We start from the raw sequence: 21,870 nt of genomic DNA on the forward strand, positions 1-21,870 counted from the left end.
AATAAAATACTATATACAGTAGAATAAAATAAAATAAATATACAATAAGATAAAAATAGAATACAAATACTATATACAACTGAGTAAAAATACAACGATGACAGAAAGGATTATTGCACTTAGTATTATTGCATATGTATGGATGTGTGTGCTTGATCAGTTAAAGTCTTTATTATGGAGTCTGACAGCAGTGGGGAGGAAAGACCTGCGAAATCTCTCCGTCCCACACCGTGGGTGCCGCAGTCTCCCACTGAAGGAGCTGCTCAGTGCTGTCACAGTCTGCTGCATGGGGTGGGAGATGTTGTCCATCAGGGATGACAGCTTAGCCGCCGTTCTCCTGTCACTCACCACCTCCACTGGGTCCAGAGGGCATCCTAGAACAGATCTGGCCCTTCGGATCACCCTGTTCAGTCTCTTCCTGTCCCCAGCAGAGATGCTGCCGCCCCAGCAGACCACGCCATAAAAGATAGCAGAAGCCACCACAGAGTCATAGAAGGTCTTCAGGAGTGGGCCCTCCACTCCAATAGGAAAGGCAAATAAAAAATAATCCTGTGGTGATCTCTCTACAATGTTTATTTATGTGCCTAACACTTGTGTTTGCATGTAGGTTTCTTTTTATGTGTCACAAAGCAACACAGAAAGTAAGAGGAAGCTTTCATTAAACTTGTGTCATTGTGGATTCATTGTTAGTATTTTCCTTACTCACGTTTCGTCAGTGAATCATGGGAAGTGTGGTCAGCAAAGGTTTTGTGCTGTAAATGAAAACAGAAGCTGAGCCTCGTAGGGAAATGCCTTTCCAGGATGATTTTTTTTTTTTAACCTCCTGCTCAGGGATGTCATTTTCAGTCTTTGATCAAATTTGCAAATTTTCAAGTTTGTGCAGCCCATTCATAACTATTAAAGTCAAACCATGCAGGCCCAAAGTTTACAAGCAGATTTGTGTTTTCTGTATTTCAGTCCAGAGGAAGAGCCCTGAATTCTCGCCATGGCTGACGTGTTGGAGAGCAGCGGGGCAGGAGCCGCTGGAGCGGCCAGTGTGGATTGGCAGAAACGCTGTATCGCTCTTGAAATGCAGCTGCTGAGGTTCCGGCTCCAGGCAGGGAAAATCCGAGAGCTGCTGGCAGAGAAGGTGAGAGTGAAAAGCATCATGGGTAGTAGTTACACATAGAAACTCTGCCCAAAATCCCCAAATCATTCTCTTATTCACTCATTTACTACTCCCTCTTTAAAAGACACTAGAACTGTATTGACATTTGGGACGTTTAACAGTTATTGGCACAATTTTCCAACTCTTACAGGTTCAGAGTTATACTACAGTAACATAGAAATATGGTAATGTTGCTTTAGAACTTAGTGCAAATGCTAATTTGTTCATTTCATTTTGTTAAAAGTGTAATTGAGAGCTTAATTAGTACTCCATGGTGTATTGGTTAAGACATTTCGATTGCATGTGAATGGTTTTGGGACTGGGAAGAGATGCAAAACCCCTGGAAGAGTGGCGTCAGGAAGTGTGTCTACAATGAGGTGACTATGCAAATAATGGAGCAGCCAAAAGAAGTTTAAGTGGCTCCATGGTGTAGCGGTTAACACGAGACTGATTTAGAGTTCAGACGTGATTCTCTGTAGAGTCTAAAATGTGACCTACATAAATGGCTACATTGTTGCCAGCGTTCATGGTTGTGCATGGAGCATTATCAAAACATATTTGACCCTCATATCCATTCCGAAAGTTTTTTGCAATCTCCTTGATTTTGATCACATCTATGAGTCCTTCCATTGGGGTGGTTATGCTGTTGCTGATAAATTAAAAAATGATGGCAAACAAGTAGGCTAGAAATGCATACAAGGAGTTGACAGTACTGAACAGGCCAATAGTTCTAGACGGCATTATACTCTAAGTTTTTAGAGGAGTGTGCAGTTACTTATCACCAAGTGTAAATTCCTTAATACACAAGAATGATTCCCATTTCAACACCAGTCAAGCTCTTATGGGGCCTTTATAATCTGATCCTTATTCAGTCAAAGTGACACAGTTATAGCTGTCATGTAGTGGAGCTCAAATCCTGTCTTATTAGTTTTTGTACAAGGTTAAACATGTGTGCGGCTGTGGCTCAGGTGGTAGAGTTGGAGGTTGGTAGATAGATGCCTGACTGTGCTACCAAGAAATCTGTCAAACAAAAACGTGGTAAATTTATCATAAAATATTGGTTTACAAGCCTCAGAACCATTTTTTTTTTTGGTAAGGACTGAGTTTTAAAGCCTGAGTTTTAAAGTTTGAGCCTAATATAGCAGTGATGTGGCACGAATAGTTTAGTATGAACTGCTTTTGGCTTTTTGAACCATAATATTATGGAAATTTGATTTAAACTTATCATGCTACTTTGATCTGCAAAATTAGACATGCCGCTAGATGTTCTGAACAAACACTCAGATCACATTGCTTCATCACCTTCTTCTTCTTGTGATCTGGCAGTGTGTTTAAAGTGTTTTGTGCATGAGGAAACTATTAAAGCACGTGACTCAGTTAGAAATACAGGTTTGGATGACTGTATGTTTATGAGTGCAAGGGAAGACAGATGAGCTTACCCAGCTTATTTGGTAAACACTCAGTCCACTCATTGTGTGTCATCAGAGGTTGGCTGCAGTTTAAGCCAAAAGGAATATTTACCGTTTAACTCACTTCTGGTGCTTACCCTCAAGCTGGGGAAATAACCGCCAATCGCTGGCCAAATGCTTGTAAAACTGTGGCTGTTGTAAAGCCTGTCTACCAGACACTTTGGAAAGTAATCAGCTGTCATCAGGAGATTCAGCTTTCTGCTTAAGATTTGTTGGTAAAACTGGAAATGTTTGGATTGGAGGAAAGCATGAGTTTAGCAGCAGAAATCAATTTTTGTGTTGATCTGATTTACATATGGACGGGTTTTGAGTTCGGAATAGCTTTCAGGTACTTTTATTTGCCACAGTGTTCACTTGCTTTATCATTTGCACTTCCAGATTTGTGGAGTGGTTCGGTCAGTCAGTCAGCAGTACGTTTACAGTCCAGACATAACCCTGTAATTGTTGTGGATGGCTGCACCAATAAGCTTATAAAGAGATAAAATTAATATTGAGCGCAACCGAGTTCATCTTGTATGTTACTGTTAAATTGCAAATGAACTACAGTAATCTAACTTAAACACAATATTGTTACTGATGTTATTGTTTATATTGCTTAGCTCTTTATAAAGCAACCTCTTAATTTCTTTCCCTATGGTATCAAGGATTTTCCTGGGTATTGGTATCAAGTACTGTGCACGTTATGTGAAAGTTGTCCACCATATCGGATGTAATACAACCACAGGCTGCTACGGAAAGATTTGTGTTCCCCGACCTATTGACACTACTTCCTGGATGTTGCTGGCTTTTGTCGGATGAAACCATAAAGAAGACGCTGAACCAAAAACCTCTGAGTGATTGCTTTGGTTGATACAGACTGCCATGGTTTAATTTCACATCGTATTCACCGCATTGCAAATACTCACTACCTAGTAACTCAGTGATATTAAAACATGAAAAAGTGTGAAAAAGTTTCTGAAGAGACAGTTGCCAGGAGGTCACTGATTGGTCTGCAGGCTGGGGCTTTAGGAATCATTTTCCTTGTGATTGCTGAAGGAACTACTCATAGCTACTCAAAATCAGTCAGAATATTAATTTTTCCCTCACGACTAGTGGTTGCCACATGGTTAGCAGATTAGACTCTAGGCCTGGGTGTCTGTGATTTTATTTACTTGACCCTACATTGTCAGTATGATTGCCCACAAGTTAATGTCACATGGTTAGTGGTCACATGTCTGCAAAACATCAATACTGGACATGCTAGGGAAAAATCTGTATTCCTTGATTGGTTGGCAACGGTTCACAGTAGTGGTGTGTGATACTGCATATTTTGGTATCGATCCGATACCAAGTAAATACAGGCCAGTATCGCCGATACCGATACTTTTCAATAAATAAGGTGGATGCATGCAAACCAGTAAACAAATGAAAACAAACAAGTACTGTTGAGAAACTATAATACAAAAATTACAATTAAAATTCTCAACAACAACAAACAACAACTGGTGAAAATATAAATATTATGTAAACAACTTAACCCCTCCCCCAAAGCGTCTAAGACTATGTCCACACTAGCCCGGATAGATTTGAAAACGGCGTTTCCGTCTGAAAACACTCCACATCCACACTAGCGTTTTCAGTCGTTTTCACAGAGTTGTGCGTCTACACTGAAACGGACGAAAATGCTTACGTTCTAGTACTGCGCATGCGTGAAACGCAAGAAGATTCTACCTGCCTCATTTCTGTCTGCCGTTTATTTACTTTCCGGCTCTTTGAAACGTCGCGGCAAAAGGTCGAGGAAAAGCACCAAGTTTTTTAAATGGACTAACAATGAGGTGGAGTTGTTGCTGCAAGTAACACAAAAAGTACAAAGTTACCAAAGCGAGTGAGAATTAAATAATTTGAAGAAAAGCTATCTGGAGCATGTACAGACTGATATTAATCTTTAATAGGGCTGTCTGAGAGCAAACAAAACAACTGCTGTATAATGCCCTGCGCTATCTTTGTGTAATTGGTCACATGACTGCATCACATGACTAAAATGCATCATCGTTTTTGAAAGTCTGCGTTTTTGAGTGTCCACACTGCGACGGGACAGCTCAGTTTTGAACTGTATGCTTTTTCAAGAGCGCGTTTTTACTCGGGGAAAACGCCGTCTCGGTGTGGACGGGAGGCCGAAACAGAGAGAAAATGATGCGTTTTCAAATGAAAACGCATTAGTGTGGACGTAGCCTTAGTCACGTCACGTGACAGCGCAACAGCTAAACACAAGAGGGGGTAGGGGGAGCAAAGTGTGCCTGTTCTGTGCTGACATAGCAGCAGTGAGTCCGGCGACCAGGCTTCTTTGTCTTTCCTGAAACCACAGCATTGCAAACAAGAGCGGAACTTAAAGTAAAGAATCAATCTCACCAGGCTAGTATCGATCCAATACCGATGCCGACTTGGTATTGATATAATCAATATTTGGATCGATCCACCCACCACTAGTTCAGGTAGTTACTGGCTCTTGCTGGGTGAAATCAGACAAAAGGTGTTGTACCAAAAATAGCAGAGATTACCGATAGAAAAGTTCAAGAACTCGCATGAGTTTCACTGTCATCGACAGAAGTTGCCTCATCGACTCGTATACCGTCTCCTTTCATAAAGTTTACAATCTACTCCAGAGTAAATAACAGTGGACACCAGCTGAGGTAAACTGCAGACTGACAGCGCCCACTTGTCACAGATAAACAGCAGCCAGAGTTTTCTGTCCTACTGTTAGGATTATGCACTTGAATTAGGAGGGGTAAGAAAACAGAATTAAGTTGACTGTAACCTCCAATCTCCGACATCTAGCAGAGATATTACACACTGTACCTTTAAGGTCAGACATAATTTGTGCTTGGAGCCTGCAAGGGTGAAATCAGTTCAATGTCAGATGCATGCAGCTGCGCCATGTAATGACTAGAAAAGCTCAGGCCTGGAGTGCATGTGTGAGGGAGCTATACTGTATATTCTCACTGTTTGTTTCTCATTTCTAAAACACGAGAGTTCAAACTTTTTATTTTTTTGAAAAGTGACTAATTACTCTCTTTCTCATTTTCTGTCCAATAAAAACCACACATTCATTGTTAAATGTTCTTTTTGGCAATGCTGCTAAAACATTCGTTTTTCTGTGAAAAGGTTAATCAATCTCTCACTTACTCCTTCGCTCGCTCTGTTATAAACATATACACACACTGTAAACTCTGACAAACACAAACACACAGTGCGGAGCTGGGTTTAAGTGGAGTCCCGTGCTGCTGAGTGTGTTTTTTCTGAGCTTTCTTGAGGGGGGAGGGTGCTGAGTGACTACCATTCCGTCATGTTATTGCTGTTTGGAAAGACTGCTTCACGCTCTTCATCTCCTCTCTTGCCAAGTTAGGAGTGTTTTACACATTGACCCACTTTGGTATGGAAAAACATGAAAAAAAAAATTGACGCGGTTGCCTGTGACATGGCATTTATCTCGAAAGGCTGACGGAGAGTGAAGGAGAAAAGAAAGAGGGAAGGAGATGCCCCATTTGCTATGCGAGGAGTGTAACAGGAAGATTACTGCATTCAGGAATTTGTTTGAGTTTTAACTGTAGACTGGGAAAGTGTAACCTATGGTGGTTGGCAGTTAGCCTAAAAAAAAGAAACTTCTCCATAAGAATTGAAGAGTTTCTAAAATAGCAAATGCAGCTTTTGGAGCCACCAAAAAGCCAAAGTTAATAATTTGAAGGGAGGGCATACATGTTAACAAATGAACGGTAATCTAAAGGAAACAAAACTAGCAAACTTCATTTAAACACACTGACTGAAGTGATCAAAGCAATAAAATCCTCCCTAGAAATGACTAAAATAATACATTTAGTTACAACTGACCTGCCATTCACAGCATTTTTAACAAATACATTTTTTTTTAACTCTGTACAGAAAAGAAAACTTTAGAAGTCAGAGGGACCCTTCACAAGAGGTGACTTTTAGATGAAAAGTTCAATCAGAAACCTCAATGGGAGTTGGTGGATTTGGAGCTTTGAGGAGGTAAATCCAGAAAGTTTAGAGTTTCACATCTAATTAGGCAGTCCTGGCTATACCTCATTCAGAGGAATTTTTAAATTGGGTGGCCTTCCCACTTCTAGGTTTCCTTTCATTACTTGGCTAATTGGATGCTGGACAAATTGAATTAATCTCTCCCATAAGCCTTACATGGCCCCAGGAGTAAAATGCTGTTATCTGACTTAGACAAGTGTTCTCAGTCAGCAAGGAGGGCTGCAGAGAGGTCACCAAGTACACACTGGTGTGCATAAACATTTATTTTCATGAGGAGACTTGTTTGGATCAGCCGCCTTTTTAATAGTTTAACTGTAAAAGTCTGGACTTGATATAAAGACTGTTTAACTTCTTTGTAGCCTATGAAACCTTCTGACATTTTATCGTCTGTCTTGCTGATAAAATTACCTCTTTTCCCCATGTCCATGCATGTTTCATTGTAAAAAGTTAATTTAAACATAAGGAAATGCATAATGGCAACCGGTGCCTAATGCTCACCTCACGTATTTATGCGTGTATTATTATCATTTCTCAGTATTTTATTTCTTTAACTTGTTTTGAGGGGGAAAAAGCGGTTTTAATATTTAATAACTGAGTGGGAGAGTTTAGCTGTCAACTGTGCAAAGTTGATGTTTAACATTGGGAGGCAGGTGGAATGCCTCAGTAGGCAAATTTTTTACTGTGAAACCCGTTTTTAGACGGTTTATCTTTTACAGTTTTCTCTGTAATGTAATGTAGTGGCCCTTGTGATCAGTGTTAACCATAAGTATTATAAAAGAAAAGAAAATTAATTGTAACTATGACATTTTGGGATCCTTAAAGAATACAGTCATGTAAAAAACATTTTCACAGTTATCCAGTCCTGTGAAAAATGAAATGCATCCTTATTCCGTACATCTCCAAGACCACGGAGATCTTTGGTCATAATGTGCAGCACCATAAACACAGCATATCAGCACAGACATCTCATACTAACTGTCAAGCACGGTGGTGGAGGGGTGATGTTTTGGGTTTGTTTTGCCACCACAGAACCTCTTGCAGTTATTGAGCCCAATAGATCTATCTTACTGACATGAGTGCAAATGTTTTAAAGCAACAGAATGAAAATGATTTTGGTAGAGGCGAGTCTGGGTTGGGAATGGAGGAGAATCTCCGATTTAGATAATCAAGCCAGCTGGCTTGAAATACAATCTGTGGGCTCAGATTTCTGTCACTTGGTTTTGGCAGCAAAAGCAAACAGATCTTTAGTTGTGACATATCTGTTAGCTGCCTGGGAAATGGATGATCTGCTGTCTCTTGCCTGCTTTCATTTTATCTCCACCACTCTGTTATCAGTCCCGCATGAATTCCCATGAGGGAAAGACACAGTCAATATAAACCTAAAACAAAATTACCTACAAGGTTTTGCCTGCGAGTGTGTGAGAGACACACACTGAAGGATGAATCTGGTAACATTATTATCAGCATATCCTTTAAAAAGAGTTAAACAGCTGGGTTCTCAAGTTTTACATTACACAAATGGGAGGTGCATTTGTTGGAGACTATTTTCAGTTATGGATTGGCTACCCTATAGAGTATTTATGACAGTAAGACATGTATGTGGGTCCGACTCCAAATAAACTACCCAGTGCAAAAGTGTGGCTCACTGATGTGTTTTTCTGGGGTCATATCTTTGGCCACTAAGGCAGTAATTGCTAGTCAAATTAGTGTGGATTTAAAGGATTGGGAACAGTGTAGTTTATCAACTGCTTACTAGTTCTTTCTCTAAAGAATAACTTTAGAGAAACAACTGCAAAATTTAATTTCCAGCTTATCTATTTTAAGAATTCTCAGCAGCACAAGGTGATGTGTTGCACTGTGGGCTGACCGATTCAGAATAGCTAATATAACTGTGTCACTCCTGTTAAGCAACTCGGACTTCAGTTGGACTGTTCCATAACTAAACAACCAGAGCTTAAATAACAGTTCCAGATTACACTGTCTGTATCCATATCTCAAGGCTTAAGGTCAGTTTGTTGCCATCAGCTTAGCCATTTGATTATATAGACTGACTAATCAAATCAATCCAAGCACTCGGTTTATTTTTATCGCTGCAACAGCACAGACTGTTTAAAAACTGTATTCAAAAGCATTCCTGTTCATTTATCATTGTCACTCCATATTACTTTGATCAAACTAATTTATGACTGTAGTTCTAGCGCCTTATGTGTACAATTTGACTTTCTGTAAAGACCACACAGGAGGGTTTACATTAAGAGTGTTTGCTAGATTTTACTTTAATCCCATGACCCACAATCAAACAACCAACTCCTTCTGTCCACTAAACACGATGAGGCATTTCTTCAGGCACAAGCCAGTGTGCTCCTAATGCTGGTCCTAAGCCTGGATAAATAGGGAGGGTTGCTCGAGGAAGGGCATCTGGCATAAAATCTTTGGCAAATCAAACATGCAGATGATCAATAAGAATTTCATATGAGTTAGGTTAATAATGACCGCCTCTTGTGTTGTTGGCCGGCTTGGGCTTGGTGGAAACCGTCCGACTGTTGGCTGAAGACAGTGAAGAGAGAGAAGACACATTTGGAGGAAACAATAAAAATGGAAAGAAGGATCCATGAATTTATGGGCATTTAGATGGTTAGTATGACAGAAGGGGGATGACGGGTGATCTACTGTGGTAACCCCTTAACTAACCAGCCGGAAGAAGAAGCGTAAATAATTAATACAATCTGAACCTTTTCATTGGTCCGTGTGTTGCATGCTTTCTGCTGAAACTTGTGTTGAAGTATCGACAAACTGCATAAACTGCAACAATGTTTCAAAAACTAAATCAAATGTTCCAAATACTCAATCAGTTAAAAATGTTAAGCACTCCCAGAGTTCTTATCCTTTTAGAAAAGTGCTATTTTCCCAGAACTTCCCAAGGTAGAGTTCCTTCGAAGGTTCTTTGTACCTGTGAAAACTGTGTGGCAGAGAAGTCCAGACTGTGACCTCTGCAGTACTTTGCCATTACCTAAAGTCCTTTTTAGCCTCTTCCGATTCCGTTTTGTTAAATAAAGACAAGTATGGGTTGAGCTTGACTCATGATGAAGGCTTTTGACCTTGAGGTGAGCAGTCATCCAACCACTAACCATCAGTCTCCACCCACATCTCCCATTGCAGATGTGCTCTGGCTTTAGTGAGTGTTAAGCCGGCTGCGGGGAAGTGTTCAAATGTTGTGAATGTTGGATTCTGGGAATCAGGGGGCCTTTGTCGAGGTGATGAGAAGGCATAAAGGAAGATTGAGAGAGACAAAGAAAAGGGGAACAAAAATTTCGAGAGGAATTCAAATGCATCTCTCAAGCAGAGTGAATCCATTAGTATGTTTGTTCTCCTTTCAGCAGGGTCACTGACCTCGTAAGAAAAGGTGTCCTGTGTATTCTGTGCAAACACTTCTCTGTATGTGTGTGTGTTTGAGAGAGACAGTCCTTGCAGATGTGTGCATACTTGCAGGATGGACAGTGTTTGCCTTTGAAAGCATGAGTATGCATGCTTGCACAAAAGGTGACGCAAGCTTGTGCACGCACCCTAGCATTATTCCATCACACTTGTGTTTGACCAGAAGTAGTAGAGTGAAAGATGTTCAGCCTCGTCTGAGGGCCTCTCAGCTATGACTGCAGTATGCCTATGTCCTTTTGCTCAAGGTGTAATTCATTGTTAGATGTCCTCAGACTTTGTTGAATCCTCATTACCCTTTATTTTACTTTCTCTGCCACTTTCACTGTCCTGTTACTAATTCTGAAATGTCCCATCTATTAAAATGCTTTCCTATTATAGCTGCTCTGTTAAAAATGTCTCACTACATTCATCTTTTAAATGTCTTTTCAGTAGTAGTAGTGATTATTAAGGACTAAGTGTGTTACTTTTGCACACTCTTGCAGGTGTTTGCTTGTATACCAGGCAAACTTCTAGCTTGGAGTTACATCCGTACAACAAGGCCTGTATGATCTGTGTTAATAGCACCTGTAGATGGTTTTTAATCTTTAAATTAAACATAACTTTTCACAGAGGGCAAGAAGTCAACCTTTAACTTAGTGAGAGCCTGGGATTTTCCCTTGACCACCCAAGCCTTCAACCCACTTCCTTGGCAAACAGAGACAGCTGACCCAAGTCAGAAACCATTTTAACCTCATCTTTTGTCCGTGCTTCAGATGCAGGAGCTGGAGCAGAGAGTGACCGAGGCTGACCAGCGGGCTGAGCATGCTGAAAAACAGGTAGATGGGCACCATTTCAGCTTATACTTGACTCACTGTACTCATCTTTAGTAGGTGAACGGTGTCTGTATATTATTACAGCAAAAGAAAATCCAGCCTGACCTGACAGTTTTTTTGTAAGCCTTTAATGGGACTTAATAAAAGGATTGTGTGGTTTTAGGATTACAATCCTCATAGATATCACACATACTCAGCCACTTTTGGTGTCAGGTTTAATCTCTAATTTGCTGTCATTACTGTCTGCTCCAGGTGTTTTCCCCAAGTGGTAATTTAATGGCACCATTTCTTCTCTTTTTTTCTTTTTCTTTTTTCTTGTTTTTAAAAAACGATAAATACCTAAGAGCTTAGAAAACTGTTCTTTTGGCTTTGTGTAGTGCCCATCAAAATGAAACAACCACGTAAATTTGAGCTGTCTTTTGGCCCTGCGTGTGCATTCACTCCTCTAATTATGTATTTCAGATCCATGTCATGGAAGAGAAGCTGAAGTCTGCAAACATACAAACCAATGAATCCGAGAGCTCGCTGTACAGAAAGTATCAAGAGCTGACCAATCAGGTTCAAGAGAAAGATGCTGTAATAAAGAGATTAGAGATGCAGCTGGAAAAACAGGTATGTCTGGAGCCATCAGATAAAGAACAGAAATGTCCATTTATGTTCATGAGGTGTATGTTGAAAAATTCCACAAAACCTGTTTTCTCTGGCTTATAGATCTTAGTCAGAGCCCAGGAGGCAAAAGTCATTGAGGCGAAGGCTGCCAAGATTAAAGACTGGGTCACCTTTAAGCTAAGAGAGGTAACATATGTATGGATGCATCCCTAATAACTTGTTTATATAGTTTATTAGTAGTAGTAGTACATTGACTTAATGTTAATTATGGTTAATGTCGCATATATGCTGAGTTACAGATGGAGCAAGAAAACCAGCAGCTGAAAATGGCGAACCTGAAGCAGACAGAACAGATAATGTTGCTGCAAGACAAACTGCAATGTGAGTACTGTGCAGGTGTTTAGAGACTATAAACTATAAAAGTCAAAGTAGAGAAACACTTGAGATCTCAGACTTCAAAATATAGTGGCGTTGTCTTTCTTTTCTAGCCCTCTTAGAGAAACCTACATCCTCTGCATCCCCGGCCACTTCCCCGGTAATGGATACACACCTGGTGCCCAACAGCCCCCTATTTCCTCCCAGCTGCCCTGGCACACCACCTGCCCAAGATGACAGCTGGAGACAGACAGGTTCCCGCAGGGCCAGCTCAAACATCAAGACCCCACCAGCAGGTGTGCTGTCCTTAATTTGTATTATGCTGGGATGGGGAAGGAATGCAAGCTGGGCACATCGCATGACCAGGTAGAACCAGTAACAATGGGGGGAAACTTGAGGCTGATTTTAAACCATTACAAATTCAGATGGGTATCCAAAATGTTTATTGCTGCTTATTAGTCCAATATAAAAAAAAATCAAAGAGTAATTTTTAAATAATATGAATAAAATATTGTGAAAAAGTCTTGAGACACTCCTCATTTCTTTATATTATGCTAGGGAAATGGGTCCAGTGATTTATTAATACATGGAAACACAAATGGAACTACAGTGTTTACAATTCTAACAAGCTTGAAAGTCTGTATTTGGTATGACCACCTTTATTCTGCAACACAGGCTGAACTCTCTTAGGCAAGCTTTCTTCTAATGTGCTAAATAGCCTTCAGGAATAGTTCTCCGGGTTTCATGAAGGACATCCAAAGCTCTTCTTTGGATGTTTGTTGCCTTTTGTTTTGCTCTCGGTCTGGATCCCACACTGCTTCAGTGATGTTGCTGACACGATGATGGTCTGACAAGGCCAATCCATAACTTTTCAAATACTGCTCATCTGCTGGAGATTTTATTTAGGTCTACCACTTCTTCTTTTGTTCTCCACATGTTGTTTGCTCAATTTCTTTTAATCACACACTGCACACGATGCTGAAATATGCAGTTTTGGATAATGGCTATTTGGGAATGACCTAGTTGGTGCAAAAATACTGTTTTATGCCTGTCAAACTGTTATCTTTGGCATGTCATCAATTCAGCTAAAGAAATTGGTGGAAATTATGTGTTTTTGTGAGTGGCTGACAGTAACAAATTGGCTAAGGATACAATTAGAAATTGGTGTGTTGCTAAGTTGTCTGTTCCATGTTGATACATCACTGGCTCATCCCTTGGGTTAGGCGCCTTTTTTTTTATGCTTGAATGATTCATAGGCCAGAGTTAGGTGAGTTAACAAGCCAATGAATCATTCTTCAGGACTGGAATGATAATGAGTGAAAAAGCATCCAGTGTCCCAAGAAAACCTTTAAAACACCATCAGAAATCCCAGAAAAGTATTGCTCAAGGCCACTTTGAAAAATTACAAGAAAGTCTAGCTCCTTGAAGCGTGGCACTCTGTGATAAACAAATGTAATAAACCATTTTTATCAGCATTCTCCGCTTCTTTAATAGGCTGTCTCAGATTTAATCACACTCTTGTATTTCCTCAGATGTGAAAAGGACTCCTGAACAAGTCAGTAAAGGGATTTGCCTCGGAGACCTCACTCATGATCTTCTCTCTCAGAGTCGGAGCAACACTTCTGTTTCCATCAGTGCACCAGAGCTTACAGAGGGTCAGGCAGGGTCCTCTGACAGAGACAACTCATCTGATGAGCTCAATAGCAAGTTTCGCTCTCAGTGCCTTCATTCGTCCTCATCCTCTTCATCTTCATCTTCGGCCTACGAGATGGCACATGGATCAAGTTCTCCAGAGTCGTCTTTTATAATGGCACCCAACAGTGTGCTGCTGTCTCGTTCCCCCTCCACCAGCAATCCCTTTCCCAAACCTCACCAGCCACTGGGTAACCAGTCAGGCACCAGCATGACGCTACCTAAGGTACGGACTCCCCTCACCCCCAGAGACAGCATCCAGCTGGTCAAGAAGCACTACAGCCAGCCTCAGCCCAGCCTGGACAAACTCCACCACCTCAATGTTAACATAGACATTATGACACCTTCTTCCACCTCCTCCACTCTTAAGAGCGCAGGCACCACCTCTTCACCTTTCTCTCAGGTTGTGGAAGAGACCGACATTGATGATGGGCTCCCAGACAGCATGGATGGAGTAGTGGAGGGCCCAGCGTCAGATGAGCTGTCCCGGGATGGGGTTTCATTTGTGGGGCTTGCAGAAGAGTTAGACCGATTAGATCCGGAAGTTCTCAAACCGCCAACACCGCCTTTACATCGATTCCCTTCGTGGGTATGAGAGACAAGTATTAAATATGCAACATATGAATGCTTCTTGTTTTTTGTTGTGTTTGTTTGTTTTTTAATGCATGCATTACCTTAATTTTCTTAATGTTTTGCAGTATGTCACGCTGTTTCCTTAAAGATTTACCAAGTGCCAAAATACCTATCTGTCTCTTTGAAGGTGGTAGTCATGTTTAAGTTGAATAATCATGAATATTTCTGACTGTGTTGCTTTCTGCAGGAGAGTCGGATCTACGCTGTGGCTAAGTCAGGAATGAGAGTGTCAGAGGCCAGTCTTGGAGGCAGAAGCCCTGGACGAGGTGAGTCCCCTGCACCCAGAAGCAAGAAGCTAGTCATCCACTCAGTCATCAAAACGGTTATACTATAACAAGGAATTAAAGTCTGTAATCAGGATGCCAGAAAAAAGATTTTCTCCACTATAACATTGGGTTTGTGCTCATTGTTCTGCATCTGTGTCTTCAGCTTGGGTGGTGGTGCTTCTGTTGTGGGAAGTGAGTCAGTACTGTGAAGAGGCATGTCATTCAGCTGATGCTTAAGTTGATGTGTGGGTTGAGCGGGGTCTGTTTGGATCTGTCATTGCTGCTTTTGATGTCACTTCCTTTGGCCTGAGGCTCCACACACCTGTGTAGGTGTGGGCTGATCTCCAGGAGGACTGCCCCCTCCCTACCTTGTCTTTATTTAGAGCCTTGGAGGGGGGGTATATAGAGAGGCTGCTTTTTAATCAGCTGCGATGAAAGGATTTGGTCTGGGTGTAATTATTGCTGCAACATCATCCATTTTGTCAGGATGCAGGAGCTAAAGTTTGACAGCACTTGGACGATTGAAATTTGTAACTGCTATGTACATGCAGCTGACTGCCAAATCACTGTTATGGATTAAGTTGCTGCTTGCTCAGCTTTTTCAGCTTCCAGGCATGTTTTACTCTTAAGCTGCATCAGTGGCAGGCAAATTCAGGTATCCACCCAATTAAACCATGGGAAGTAATTTTTTTAAACTTTGTTTTACATGAAGATAATTTAAAAATTTCCTTTCAGTGGATAGAAAAATGTGTAAAAATGGATTTGTCCTGACTTGTCTTACTTTATAGTAGAGTACTTTTTACCTTTTAAAATGGTAAAATGCATTAAAAAATGTTCTTAGTGTGAAATGAAGCACAGTTAAAATACATATATTAATCAACATCCTGACAATGACTGATGTGCTTTATTAGATTTGCTAAAAGTCCTGGTCAGGGGCAATAGATGGATTCTGGTTGACAAGAAACATGCTGGCCTTAAAACACTGCTCATTCGTCTTTGACGTTTGCTGGTGTTGCAGAAGGTTACCAAACTTTGGAGTTGCAGAAGGCTAACACAGCTAGCACAGATGTGTGGAAGTAAGAGTGCATTGAAACAAAGATGGCAAGGGAGCAAAGTTAGGAGGAAAACAAAGCTGAATATTATTATTTTCATTGTTATTATTATTATTATTACTGTAATTATTAGTTAACCAAAAAGAGACAAGTTGCTATCATGATCAAGTGAAGGAAGAGAACAACAACAGTTAGAATAAAGTTAAAATGTCTAATGATACACAAACAAAAAATCTTTATCTCCACTGAGCAGATGTATACAGCCAAGACACTCTGCCACTGTAGCTGTCCACTGTCTGGGTTTATCCATATGATCTCATTGCTGATTGGAGTCAGCTGCCAAGGGGAGCGCAAGACACACCCACTGGGGCAAAGTCACAGCAGATCCTGCTCGGCCTGTAACGCAGTATGCTGAAGTCCGATGTTGTCGTTAGAACAGAAAAAAATGATTTATTTATTAATTTTTTTTGCCTGTCCCATTTGGTACTTTAGCCGTCAGAATTGTTGTCTGAAGGCCAACGAGGATACCCAATGGATTTACTTTACCAAGTGGATCATCACGGCCTTGCCGTATTGGTCCATTTGATCGACCTTTGTTGTTATTATTTATTTTATTTTATTTTCAGTTGTTACAGACGGGAGACACATGACTAGGGGATAGGAAAGGGAGAAAGAAAGATGATGGAAAAAAACAGAGGGGAAGAGGGACAGTGAGAAAGGGCACTTAAAGAGCGAAAGAAGAAAAAAAAAACTCCTGGATCACCTGTTGAGAGAAAAAGCTGCAGGAGTGTCTTCATGCACTGTTTTCTTCTAAAGAACTGACGAGCCAGAGGAATCATTAATTTAAAATAATAATAATAATAATCTCAAACAATTGGAAGATACTCGGTTGTGTCATGGCTAATGTGGCTAAAATCGATTTTGATTGTAGCAAAGGACTGCTGGAAAATGTTGGAGACTCTTTTGATACTAGCAAACTGGATTACTGTTTTTTCCTTTTACTTTACTCACTGTCCTCACTACTGTATACTGTATTCTGATCATAGTTTATTTAATCCCAGTTAATCTACTCATAATTGTGCATTTTTTTAAGTCTTTTGACACTTAGAAATAAATGACATAATCATTTCTGTTGTGAGCTCCGGTAGATTTTCTTTGTACACAGGCTGTGATTGGCTGACCTGTGCTCCTGCTGGTTCCGAGGTTGTTTCCTGCTCAACTATATTTTACAACCCATACACGCATGTGACATGAGCCATTATGGCTACTTGGATATAAGCTTTAAATTTCCAGATTACATAATGTTACTTGCTGTTTAGTTCTTACCTTTTTAAAGAATATCTTCCTCTTGTGTTTTCTCTTTTTTTATATATATCTTTCTTTATTTCAGACAGTAAAGCTATCACACAACTAATGTTTCATCTTCCTGGAAAATACAGACACTGTATCCTTAGCTAGCAGACAGCTGCATGGAAAACGTTCACGTGTCATAAATGTGTACGGCGGAATCATGTAGCGATTTAAATGTCTCTGTGGCATCAGCTAAAATGACCACCAATTTGCAGATGAAACCACTTTGTATTAAACGAACTTAAACCACCAATTAGTTACTCATTAACTGAAGGTGCCAGAATGGATTTCTGTATCATTCCAACCCACTTTAACCCATGGTGGGCAGCAGATCTGCAGTTGGTTACATGCACTGTTTTCCCCGCTCTCTCTCTCACTCAAAGACCTCTTCGTAAAAGTGCCGGTGGATTTGAACTTTTTATTTTGAACCATAGGCCGTTTATCATCTGAAAAGTGCCTTAAAACTCTAATAGCCAGAGAGAGGCAGCTCCTCAGATCAGACTGTATAGAAGCTTACGGGAAAACAACCACTCAGCCTTCTGAATCTGAGTTTAGTGTTTCAGTTACTAGTGTGTCTAATTGAATACAACATGACAGGAGGTAGAGCAGGTCACCTACTAATCAGAAGGTTGGGGGTTCAATCCCTGTTTGCTCCAGTCTGCAAGCCAAATATCATTGGGCAAGATACTAACCCCAAGTTGCTCTCTGATGCATCCATCTGAGTATGAATGCATGTGAACATTAGATAGAAAGGACTTGCATGGAAAGAGCATAAAAATAAGTGCTTATGTGAACAAGGCAAGTTATATAAAGGGCTTAGATTAGAAAAGCGCTATATAAGAATCAGCCCATTTACCATTTTGTAAATTATGGCCGTTTGGAGTAAAAAAGGATGGTAAACCAAGGGTATGTTTTAGGTTATGGCTAACTCATGGGTGTAGTGTCCCTTGGGTTTGACTTTGTTTGTTGCATTCAGTTTGAAACAAAAAGGCAGCAGTGGCTAAAATCCTCATGCCGACTTTGTTGACTGGATGACATCACATTGGCCATATCTCTAATGTAGTTAATAAGTGGAACAGAGCTAGAAATCAGTGCTACACAGACCACTACTCCAAACATGTCTATGGGGCATATAACCCTAAAATAAGCATAGACCTTGTTAAAAATGTTCCTTGTCCTTTAATACATGTTTACGCTGCAGGATCCAACTTACCCCAGTATCCAGCAGCAGGCCCGTTCACTCAGCTGATCTATAAGAATATCAGCGTACCAGTATACACCACACTGAAAGGGGTGAGTGAAATTTTCTTTGCGTTTTCACATTTGCTTAACTTTGTCCAGTTTGGATGCTAATGTACAGCCTAACACACTATGTGTTGCACAACACCACCTTTCATCTGTGTTATTTTATTTTGTGTGCTGTAGAAAGCCACTCAGATCAGCAGTGTGCCTCTGCCAGATGATGACTCTGGGTCGGAGGACGATAGCAGCTCTCTGGCCAGCGTGCGAACCTCCATTCTGAGCCCTGATAGGAAGGGAAGCGTCCCTGGCAGCCCGAGAGCTGTCAAGAGAGGTGATTGTTATGGATTACAGTGCAGACGGCACAGAAAAAAAACCAATATATGCAAAAAACTGCATTGCAACAGTGCAATAGTCTTGAATCTTTTGTTCTCTGTAAAATATGAATATTTAATTGCAATGTTGGCCTTTACCAACACTCCTTAAGTTACCTTGCCTCTGTGTCTTCTTCTGTTTTCCCCATGATTCTCTGGTACCCCAGGTGTGTCCATGTCCTCCATCAGTTCAGAGAGCGATTATGCCATTCCTCCTGATGCCTACTCCCTAGACAGTGACTACTCTGAACCAGAGCATAAAGTCCAGCGGACCTCATCCTACTCTTGTGAGAGCACTGGGCCTGTGAGTAGAGGCACCTCCACTTTAAACTCTTTAATCAAGATAATCACTAGTATACCAGCAATTAATCAGTCACAGTTATTGAGTATAACTTTACCTGTGCTGTTTATGTCTGTAGGAGATGCTGGAGAAGTCTGGATATCTGCTCAAGATGGGCAGTCAGGTGAAAGCCTGGAAGCGCCGCTGGTTCATCCTGAGGAATGGAGAGATCCTGTACTACAAATCTCCTGTGAGTGTGTCTCGCTTCGAGCATGCCTGTCTGCTTCCTTCTAAGGTTTTTCAGCCTTCATGGAAAACATTGTAGAAATATTTCTAAGATTGGTGTGTTTAAGTACAGGATGGCTGCAGTAAAGGCATGCGTTATTTACAACTTTTATATCTAAATTTAACAAAAATGTTCATTCGTGCTCACTTCATTCTTTGTTTTTTGGGTTTGTTTGTTTTTTTGGTTGTATTTCTGTATAATCTTGGACGGAAGTTGTGATGTTTTTACGCATGTGTTTTCAGAGTGACGTGATCAGGAAACCTCAGGGTCAGATTGAGCTAAACTCTTCCTGCTGTATAGTACGTGGAGAAGGAGCGCAGACATTTCAAGTGAGTGCAAACACACTGCTTTTCTGTAAGAGATCCCAAACATAGGATACCCAAAATTGGGACTACTACTCAAAGCATTTAAATTATTGGTTAGAATCCACAGTTTTAAAACTGTAAGAAAAAAAGAGACAGACTTTGCACTAGGATGCTCATTCACACACAGCGTGCTTAATATAGCACTAAATAACAACAGAGCTTTACTGCTGCATACCACAGAAGCGGCCTGAGATGACATCAGGTATAGCATCGGACTGGAATGTTTTCATGGCTCTTCATAAGCTGATTCTGATCTCTTCTGACATGATGCTGCTGTCTCAGTTGGCTTGGCTTAGCATTTTTCCCATATTTCTCTTTTCCATCTAATCAGCTGATTACAGAGAAGAAGACCTTCTATCTGACCGCGGATTCACCCAACATCCTGGAGGAGTGGATCAGGGTTCTGCAGAATATACTCAAAGTCCAGGCTAGTAGCCCACTTACCATGGAGACGACTGCAAAGCCCTCTGTGAGAGGTTGGCTTACGAAGGTCAGAAGTCATTATTTAAACATTTTTAGTTCTAGTGAACCAAACAAAATATAAAGATGGATAAGAGACTGCACAGTGATCATATGTGGGCCTCTGGTGAGAGTGCATTCAGATTTGTGCAGTGCTAAAAGTTATATCAAAGATCACACTGACAATCACAACTTTAACAATCTTGTCATCCGAATCTCAAAGTAGGAAGCAAAGTATTTCGATATGATATTAAAGTTCTGCTTGTTGGGGTAGTTGTATAACACTCAAAAACATATATTTTTTATAGGCTTTTAGAAGCGTTTTGTCTTTTAAAGACAATGCAGGAAAACATGGCAAATATAATCCATAATACAGTGGGCACTCTTTAAGTGAGGATCGAATAGAGCACTCTTAAAGCAGATTCTTAAAAGAACTCCTTCATGTTGGGACAACACCACAAGATTAGAGCTGTTGGAACACTGCAGAGCTTCTTTCCTCTTTCCTTCCACCTTCCTCTAGTCTCCCCCTGCCTTTTCTTAACTGAGGCCTGCTTGTTTTGCTAAAATTAAAACACTTAAACATCTGACGCGTGCGTGTGTGTTTGATGACTTACTGGCAGATGACTGACAACCCCAAGCTAAGATGATGGAGCCCTTGTCCTCTCACCAACACCATACTCCCTTCCTGTGAGTTGGCTTTGATCTGTTGTGACATGATAACAGATAAGGCTGGGGATGTTCTTCCTCTCAGAGCTTAGTTAACCTCGATAACCCCCTTCTGAGGGAAGCACAGCTGGCTTTGTCTGGAAGGCATCCTCCAGTGACATCATTGCTCCATTCAGATACAAGAAACGCTTTGAAAGAACCCCTTCTCAGGAAAATGACATGTGATTATCATCTCCAGCTGCATCACTGTTTAATATGACACTGAATGAATGCAGCAGGGGAGTCGTGTATGTGGATGGACTGTTTTCTTTTGGCAGGAATTAGCTTGCACTTTACTTCTTAAGTGATTTTCACACTGGCTTCCCAACAGATGGACAGAAGCAGAAATTTCCTAATGATCATATTTCAGTCTGTCTAGAAATTCACAAGCTTTCTAATATCATAGATTCATTGTAGTGAGTAACTTCCTGGTAACTTTGGATTTGTCCTGAAACTTTGCTTATTTTTTTGTCTTGTGCTTTCAGGTCAAACACGGCCACTCAAAACTAGTGTGGTGTTCTTTGGTTGGAAAGGTTTTCTACTACTATCGCAACCAGGAGGACAAGGTCTATTAAACAAACATCTCTCTACTCCTGACATGACAAGACTTATTTTAGTGCTCCCTAGCTGATGCTGATTTGCCTTTCTCTTTTTCAGCTTCCTCTGGGTCAGCTGCAAATGCGGGAGGCATCAGTTCAGGAAGTAGATCGCTCCTGCGATTCAGATGAGGACTATGAGGCAGGCTCTCGAGGTTTTCTCTCCTCCCACTACACCTTAGTGGTCCAACCGAGAGACCAGAGTCCTACATATCTGCTCATTGGCACCAAACAGGAGAAGGTAGTCCAACAATAAATATGTTAATGAGTTGTTTTTCATTCAAAAAAAGAAATAAAATTCTGTTTTCATATTAATTAGTATGTTTTATTTTACATAGGATACCTGGTTGTATCACCTGACTGTAGCAGCTTGTAGCAATGCAGCCTTCAAAGTAGGCACAGAGTATGAGCAGCTCATTGGTAAACTGCTTGATGCTGACGGAGACCCTGGTAAGAAATCCATATTTCTCAACAAAAATTGTTCAATCATATCCAAACCTTTCTGATGTTTTTTTCTGATGTTGTTATTTGATTTTAATTATTGACAGCAGATAATTAACAGGAAAACACCAGGGTGTTATAATCGCATAGTCACTATCATTAGCTCGTAAGATAGTGTTTTAGTAACCCAAAACAGCGGTTACTTTGTTACAAAAGTTTGTACTTTATCCTGGACAAGCCCCCGCTTGTTATG

At 40.7% G+C, this 21,870-nt stretch overlaps 1 protein-coding gene across 2 annotated transcripts in view; it reads left to right on the plus strand.

Annotated features, from left to right (window-relative positions):
- plekhh1 (pleckstrin homology domain containing, family H (with MyTH4 domain) member 1) overlaps window positions 1-21,870 on the plus strand; it is a 33,828-nt gene that overhangs the window by 4,627 nt on the left and 7,331 nt on the right. For both annotated transcript variants that reach the window (XM_004540212.3, XM_004540213.3), the window contains exons 2-18: window positions 958-1,129; window positions 10,836-10,898; window positions 11,358-11,507; window positions 11,607-11,690; window positions 11,804-11,885; window positions 11,993-12,175; window positions 13,412-14,160; window positions 14,392-14,470; window positions 18,074-18,165; window positions 18,298-18,445; window positions 18,653-18,789; window positions 18,905-19,015; window positions 19,294-19,380; window positions 19,748-19,906; window positions 21,066-21,146; window positions 21,238-21,417; window positions 21,515-21,626. In XM_004540212.3, the coding sequence (XP_004540269.2) occupies window positions 986-1,129; window positions 10,836-10,898; window positions 11,358-11,507; window positions 11,607-11,690; window positions 11,804-11,885; window positions 11,993-12,175; window positions 13,412-14,160; window positions 14,392-14,470; window positions 18,074-18,165; window positions 18,298-18,445; window positions 18,653-18,789; window positions 18,905-19,015; window positions 19,294-19,380; window positions 19,748-19,906; window positions 21,066-21,146; window positions 21,238-21,417; window positions 21,515-21,626 (2,641 nt within the window). In that variant the 5' untranslated portion in view covers window positions 958-985. The remainder of the gene's footprint in view (window positions 1-957; window positions 1,130-10,835; window positions 10,899-11,357; window positions 11,508-11,606; window positions 11,691-11,803; window positions 11,886-11,992; window positions 12,176-13,411; window positions 14,161-14,391; window positions 14,471-18,073; window positions 18,166-18,297; window positions 18,446-18,652; window positions 18,790-18,904; window positions 19,016-19,293; window positions 19,381-19,747; window positions 19,907-21,065; window positions 21,147-21,237; window positions 21,418-21,514; window positions 21,627-21,870) is intronic.

Source organism: Maylandia zebra, linkage group LG19 (genome assembly GCF_041146795.1).
Source record: "Maylandia zebra isolate NMK-2024a linkage group LG19, Mzebra_GT3a, whole genome shotgun sequence".
Taxonomy (NCBI): Eukaryota; Metazoa; Chordata; class Actinopteri; order Cichliformes; family Cichlidae; genus Maylandia; species Maylandia zebra.